Raw genomic sequence first — 7,904 nt, 5'->3', positions numbered from 1 at the left:
ATTGGGACAGAGAGAGACAGAGCATGAACGGGGGAGGGGCAGAGAGAGAGGGAGACACAGAATCGGAAACAGGCTCCAGGCTCCGAGCCATCAGCCCAGAGCCCGACGCGGGGCTCGAACTTCACGGACCGCGAGATCGTGACCTGGCTGAAGTCGGACGCTTAACCGACTGCGCCACCCAGGCGCCCCTGGTCTTGCTTTTTTAACCAATCCAACAATCTCTGCTTTTTAATCCGGCTGTTTAGATCATTTACATTTAGTGTGATTATTGATATAATTAGGGTTGAGTTATCATCCTGCTATTAGTGTCCTATCGTTCCATCTGCTTTTTGTTCCTTTTTCCCTCTTTGTCTTCTTCTTTTGTATTATTTGAATGTTTTTGTTTGTAACCTCTTTTGTTGGCTTATTAGCTATAAGTCTTTGTTATTTTATGTTATTTTTTAATGTTTTATTTATTTTTTTGAGAGCGTGTGGGGGGAGGGGCAGAGAGACAGAGAGGGACAGAGGATCCGAAGCAGGCTCTGCGCTGACAGCAGCTCACGAACTGTGAGGTCATGACCTGAGCCTAAGTCAGACACTCAACTGACTAAGCCACCCAGGCACTCCAAGTCTTTGTTATTTTAGTGGTTGCTTTAGGGTTTATAGATTTATACCTCTTTAGCTTAATCACAGTCCACCTTCACATAGTATAAGGACTTTACAATGGCATATTTCCAGGGGCTTTTATTTCTGGGGTCAGCAAACTTTTTCTAGAGGAGGCAAGTAAATATTTTAGGTTTTGTGGGTCATATAGTCTTTGTCACAATTGCTCAACTCTTGTTATTATGTGAAAATAACCATAAACAATACATAAATGAATCAGTGTGCCTGTGTCCCAATAAACTATCATTAACAAAACAGATGATGGGCTAGATTTGGCCCGTGGCCGTTGTTTGCCAGCTCATGCTTTGTGCTATTGTTGTCTTGCGTTTTACTTCCACATGTGTTATAAACCCTACAATACATTGTTCTTATTTTGTTCAGTCAATTATCTTTCAAAGAGATTTGAGTCATAAGAAAACCGTCTTCTAGATTCATCCATGTAGTTTCCATTTCCAGTGCTTTTTGTCCCTTTGGGTAGATCCAGGTTTCCATCTGGTATCGTTTTCTGTCTGCCTGATGGGTTTCATTTAACATTTCTTATAGCGTGAGTCTGCTGCTGATGAATTTCAGCTTGCATTTATATGACTGAAAACATCTTTATTTTCTTCCTGTGTTTTGTGTTTTGTTTGCGTTCTAGTGGCCTAACATGTGGTCTATTGTGGAAAATGTTTATTCAGATCTTGTTATGTGAAGTGTTGTACAGATATTTGCTGGTACAGTTGGTCTATGGTGTTGTTCAAGTCTTCTGTTTCCTGGTTGATCTTCTACCTATTGGTTCTATCCCTATTGAAAGTGGGGTATCAGGGCGCCTGGGTGGCTCAGTCAACGGTTAAGTGTCCCACCCAGCATATCTCATGGTTCATAAGTTCGAACCCCATGTCTGGCTCTGTGCTGACAGCTCAGAGCCTGGAGCCTGCTTCAGATTCTGTGTCTCCCTCTTTCTCTGTCCCTCCTCCACTTGGCACTCTTTTTCTCTCTCAAAAATCAACATTAAACAATTAAAAAAAAAAAAGTGGGGTATTGAAGTCTGCAACTATTATTGTTAAATTGTTTATTTCTCCCTTTAATCCTGTCCGGTTTTTTATGTATGTTAGAGCTCTCTGTTGCTCAGTTCATATATTTTTTAAAAATTATTCTGTCTTCCTAATGAATTGACTCTTGTGTCAGTATAAAATGTCTTTCTTTGTCTCTATTAACAATGCTGTCTGATGGTAGTACAGTCACTCCAGCTCTTCTGTTCTTTTCTTTTGGGGGTGGAAGGAGTAATTTCTACACCCAGTGTGGGGCTCAAACTCACAACCCTAAGATTAAGAGTTGCATGCTTCACTGACTGAGCCAGCCAGGCATCCCTCCAGTTCTCTTTTGATTAGTATTTGCATGGTTTATTGTTTTCTATCTTTTTACTTTCTACTTGTTTGTTTCTTTGACTCTAATATATGTCTCTTACAGACAGCATATAATTGGGTCATGAATCAGTTTTGGTTTTTTGTTTTTGCTTTTCATTTCATGTGTATTATCAGTGCTTCATTATAGAACATTTTGGGGTTTTAAATTTTATTTATTTTTTTAGACAGAGTGCGAGTGAGGGGGGAGGGGTAGAGGGAGAGAGAGAATCTTAAGCAGGCTCTACACCCAGTGCAGAGCCCCACAAGGGGCTGAATCTCACAACCCTGAGATCATGACCTGAGCCAAAATCAAAAGTCAGACGCTTAACTGACTGAGCCACCCAGGCACCTCCGCTATAGAACATTTTGTGAAGATCAGTGACATGTGGGCACCCAGAGTTTTTCAACACCAAGTGCCAATCATTTCTGATAAATATGTTCCTAAAACAAAATAATCACACATAACACAATTTCAGGATAATATATAGCATCAGCATAATTCGCCAAATTATAAAAAGAACAATACTTGGAATCATGCACATTATTTCACCATTTCATAAAACTTCTGTTTTAACTTCTACCAACTTGGCCAGTATAAAAAAGAAAGTCTTCAAAAACTTTGTGATAACATGAACTACAAAATTAATTTTTGGATAAGTTGGGCGTTACTTTTCAAATTTTGCTTTAAGGTTTATTTGTTTCTTTAATCTGTCAAAAAATATGGTGAGGAGTGTATTGAGCGAGGTGAAGAAAAAGGAACTTCCAGTCGATAGATTCAGTGTGTCTGAAGATACTTGAGTAGTGCAAAGGAAAAACCTTCAAGGGCAAGAATGTATTATAAATGAGAGTTTTGTAGCAAGATGAATGGACAAGCAGTTCTGTAAGACAGTGTTGGCTATGTGCAATGATTCATCTTTTACTAAAGGAATATCATAAGAGTGCATGTACTTTTCTAAGAGTTCACCCACCCTATCATTTTGAAATCCAGTTTCCAGAATGTGTTCAGCATTGGCTGTTTACCATCTGCCATCCTCAAGCCTCCTTGGGAGTCTCCCAGAATTATGTTGTTACTGTCTTGTAGTTGATCAAAATGTTCTGTGGTGTTCAAGGCACCATGTTTGTTAAATTCATGAACTGGTTCTCCTTTAAGTCCTTTGAACACCCCGTTTTCATTCAAAATCCATGAAGTCGGTCATGATTCTGACATTTGGGTGATAAACGCCAGCCTGATGGGCAACTTCCTGCAGTACATCAGCAGCAGCCAGCTGAAATTTGAACACAGGGAGACTGTGTCGTTGGAGCTTATCAAAGACTATCAAAGACTATCAAATTCTTGTATCCTTCCGTGAACATACATCAGATTCTGCCACAATTTCTCTTTCTTTCAGTTTAGCTCTTGGTAGAGCTTGTTCAATAAGCAAGCCCTGTGATTTAGGGTTCCATTCAACCATATTAGGGGTACTTCTCTTCTATGGTAGGAACAGGATCAATTTTTGTAGCATAATCTTTTCCTTTTTGTTGAAGTAACTTTTCTGGACCTCCGTTTGTCACCAGCTTATAATTGTCAATGATATTATGACTTGGTGAGCATCTTTTCCCTTTTTAGGAACTAGGAAAACCCACTTAGAGTCCTATCGGGGTCTATTATTACCTGAAGGCTGGCGGGGTCCTTCTTTGATAAGACCACAGATCATTTCTTATAAGGCTCCTGATATGAGCTGAACTTTTTTGCAATTCTGACCTCATTTTCACATACACAGCAGATTTTTGTACTAGTTATTTCTTGGTTAGTTGTCCTTAAAGGCACTCCGAGTTCTGTTCTTAAACTTGTCCTAGAACAACAGCATAGACAATATGCAGCATCCAGAGATGCAGGGCTTGGATACAGGCATCTCAGTGATCTTGGACTTCTGCCTCACGTTCCTCTTTAAGGTGAACACGTACTGTGCCGGCACCACCCCTGCCCAGGACACACAACGCTGGTGCTTGCTGCTGTGTCCTCCCTGGCCATGGCTGCCTAGTCTGTGGACAAGGTCTCATGTGCCTCCAGATGCAGAAAGAAAAAGCTGCACACGGTGATCAGTTTTTTTTTTTCTTTTTATGTTTATTTTTGAGAGAGAGAGAGAGAGAGAGCACAAGCAGGGGAAGGGCAGAGAGAGGGAGACACAATCCGCAGCAGGCTCCAGGCTCTGAGCTGTCAGCACAGAGCCCGATGCGGGGCTCGAACTCACACACTGTGAGATCATGACCTGAGCCGAAGTCAGAGGCTCAACCGACTGAGCCACCCAGGTGCCCCACGGTGATCAGGTTTTTAAATCCATTCTGCAAATCTCCTTCTGATGGGAGACTTCAGATTGGAGTGCTTCTTTTTTTCTTTCCTCTTTTTTTTTTTTTTTAGTTTATTTATTTTGGGAGATAAAGAGAGTGCGTGCATGAGCAGGGGAGGGGCATAGCAGGAGGGAGGGAGAGAGAGAGAGAGAGAGAGAGAGGGAGGGAGAGAGAGAGAATCCCAAGCAGGCTCTGCACCATCAGCATGGAGTCCAACGCAGGGCCCAATCTTATGAACTGTGAGATCATGACCTGAGCCAAAAATCAAGAGTCAGACACCTAACCAACCATCCAGGCGCCTCCTGGATGGGGTGTTTAATTACTGATAAAATAGATTTACGTCTTCCATTTGCTATGTGTTTTCCATATATCTTAGGTCTTTTCCATTCCCCCATTCCTCAATCGCGTCTCTTTGGTGTTACATAAATGTATTCTCGTGCGCTGTTTTCATTCCCTTGTTTCTTTTCCTGTATATGTGTTGGGGTTCTTAGGGGGTTCATAGCAGCGTTCGGCATAGAGCCGCTTATTCTCCATTAATGAGGCAACACCTTTCTGAGCACTCTCCCCCGAATTAGGAGTTTTTTCCAAACTGGCTGATAGAAACCGGCACCGTTCCCAACCCCAGGAGAGTCCGGGCACGGTTCCCTCCAGCCTTGCAGATGGCTCCCTTCCCAACCTTGGGTAGCTTCCTCACATAGTCATGCTGATCATTTCTGTGCTGGATACCCAAAGGGGGCCCTCTGCAGAGCTCCGGAGTCCCCTCTAGGTGCATGTCCCTTCTTTCTGATACTCTGTCCTGTGAGCCCTTGTGGCCTCAGTCTCCCTGAAGGCGCAACTCTCTCTCCTCAACTCGGGGAGTCCCTCTCCTGGCACTGTAGCCTGGAAACTCTCTTAAGGCAGTAGAGCTCACGTAGTTGGCCTGCCCATGCTTCCGGGGTTGGCAGCCTTCACTAGCCGGTATCCAGCGTGTCTATTTCATTGTTGTTGCTTTTGGTTTTTGATTTTTGGTTATTACAGACGGGAGGGTAAATCCAGTTCCTGTCACTTCATTTGGGCTGGAAATGGAAATGGTCCCTATTTTCTTTTAACGGATTCTTAGTATTCTCCTGTATGAGTGTGTCCCCTAACTAGATCAGCCCCCTACTGATAATCTGTTTTCATAAACAATGCTGCAGACTCTGTATATATATCCCGGCAGCCCTTTGTAAGAGTCGGCAGAGAAAATCTTACCTATGGAATTTCTGGGTGCAAGAGTTGGTGCATTCACATTTTGGAGACATGGTTTACTCGCCCTGCCGTGTATACTTTTCCCATCAGCAATGGGCCACTGATGGGGTAGACTTTATATTTTAAACTTAATAAAATTACTCATGTCCTTTATTTGTAGACCCAGCAATAGTTGGAGTGGATCACTTGTATTGTGTAGTGTTCCCGCTGTCCTTTATGAAGGGAATTAACATATTATGGTGGCAGGGCACCGGGGTGGGGGGGGGGCTCAGTCGGAGAAGCATCTGACTCTTGGTTTCAGCTCGGGTCATGATCTCACAGTTCTGTGAGTCCAAGCCCCATGTCAGGCTCCACACTGACAGTGGAGAGCCTGCCGGGGATTGTCTCTCTCCCTCTGCCCCTCCCCCACTCATGCGCACACACGCACCCTCTCTCTCTCTCAAATAAAGAAACTTAAAAAATAACATCTTTTTTTTTTTTTTTTTTAATTTTTTTTTTCAACGTTTATTTATTTTTGGGACAGAGAGAGACAGAGCATGAAGGGGGGAGGGGCAGAGAGAGAGGGAGTCACAGAATCGGAAGCACGCTCCAGGCTCTGAGCCATCAGCCCAGAGCCCGACGCGGGGCTCGAACTCACGGACCGCGAGATCGTGACGTGGCTGAAGTCGGACGCTTAACCGACGGCGCCACCCAGGCGCCCCAAAAATAACATCTTATGATGCCACTTGCAAATGTGCAGATTCTCAAAGCTTTGGAGACCTGTCCTTCAAGAACGTCAAAGTCTTTGTGTCCAGCTTAGTCTTGGGGACCAGAGGTTTCTCCAGAGGCCCTAAGTCATCCTTGTCGGATGTCCCAGGTTTTCTTCCCTTCGTGTCTTATAGTGAGGACTTTGTACTTACACTTACTGACCTCTTTCTTCCACTTCAACCAGGGCTCAGAGACAACAACGGGACTCCTTAAACGCAAAAAGCATACTTCCTTAACATCAGATGATGGAGCCTCCACCAAGCACTCAAGTGCTGACCCAACTGTGGATTCTGCAAATGGTCATGGTTCCGATCGGACCTTATCAGGAATCAGTGCCACGGGATACCCCTCTGAAGGAGTTGGCAGGGAACGAAAGAAAAGCACCCCCACTACTGCATCCCCTGGTAGAGAACAGCACCCAAGGGCCCGTGACGAGGCTGGCGTGGCAAAGTCCCATCACCCATCTGTGTCCCAATTCAGACTAGAGTCAGATCGTCACAGGACTAGACAGCTGCAGCCGCACACCTCAGCACATCTAAGAAAAGATGAACGAGAGGCACACCCTGGTCTAGTTCAACAGGACTTGCCCTCAGCCACCGCGATCAGAGATCAGCATCCTCGTGTGTACCCAGATCAGCATGGGGGGGTACACGTTAGCTACGGTCAAATCTATCCAAGGCCAGACCTACATGGAATAGCACCGCTTGGCACGGATCAGCTTGCATCGCTCGATCACGGCACTTACCCACACAGTGTGGTACCCCTCAGCATGGGTCAGCTTGGTATGATGCCACCTGGAATGGATGAGCAGGGATCGGTGCTACCTGGCATGGATCAGCGTGGTATGATGCCACCACTGGTACCTGGCAGAGATCAGCGAGGCTTGCAGCTACCTAGCACAGATCAGCCTGGTATGGTTCCATTTAGCACATATCAGCACGGCATGACATTTTCTGGCACAGACCAACAGCCTGATGTGGCTCAGCGTGGACTGGTACCTCTTCACGTGGATCAGCATGGATTTTTAATATCCGGCATGGATCAGCAAGGACTGGCACTGCCTGGCATGGATCAGCACGGATTGGTTCCACATCTCATCGCTCAGCATGGTTTGGGACCAACTTGCACAGATCAGAATGCTTTAGTCCAGCCTGGTTTGGTCCAACCTGGAATGGATCAGCGCGGTTTGGTGCAGCCTGTTGTAGATGAAAGGGGTTTGGTTCAGCCTGGTGCTTATCTACCTGATTGGGTTCAACCTGGTGCATATGCCACTGGCTGGGTCCAGCCTGGTGCCTATCCTCTTGATTTGATATACCCTGATGTATATCCATCTGGTTTAGTACGGCTTGGTGCAGATCAGCCTGGTTTGGTGCAACCTGGATTGGGTCAGCAAGATTCAGTCCAACCTGGAATGGATCAGTACGATTTGGGGCAGCCTGGAATGGATCAACGTGGCTTGGTCCAACTTGGAATGGATCAGCGTGGTTTAGTGCAACCTGGCACAGTTCAGCCTGGGTTGGTGCAACCTGGAGCAGCTCAGCCTGGTTTGGTCCAACCAGGAGCAGCTCAGCCTGG

At 45.2% G+C, this 7,904-nt stretch overlaps 1 protein-coding gene and 1 pseudogene across 4 annotated transcripts in view; one reads left to right on the top strand and one right to left on the bottom strand.

Annotated features, from left to right (window-relative positions):
* QRICH2 (glutamine rich 2) overlaps nt 1–7,904 on the top strand; it is a 33,731-nt gene that overhangs the window by 12,461 nt on the left and 13,366 nt on the right. For all 4 annotated transcript variants that reach the window (XM_040456487.1, XM_040456486.1, XM_040456485.1 and 1 more), the window contains exon 5: nt 6,514–7,904. This exon is cut by the window's right edge. In XM_040456487.1, the coding sequence (XP_040312421.1) occupies nt 6,514–7,904 (1,391 nt within the window). The remainder of the gene's footprint in view (nt 1–6,513) is intronic.
* LOC121018124 (cytosolic 5'-nucleotidase 3A-like) lies at nt 2,846–3,910 on the bottom strand (annotated as a pseudogene).

Source organism: Herpailurus yagouaroundi, unplaced genomic scaffold (assembly GCF_014898765.1).
Source record: "Herpailurus yagouaroundi ecotype Mexico unplaced genomic scaffold, PumYag 217, whole genome shotgun sequence".
Lineage (NCBI taxonomy): Eukaryota > Metazoa > Chordata > Mammalia > Carnivora > Felidae > Herpailurus > Herpailurus yagouaroundi.
The sequence above is the reverse complement of the archived record's forward strand: the minus strand, read 5'-3'. Positions and strand labels throughout refer to the sequence as shown.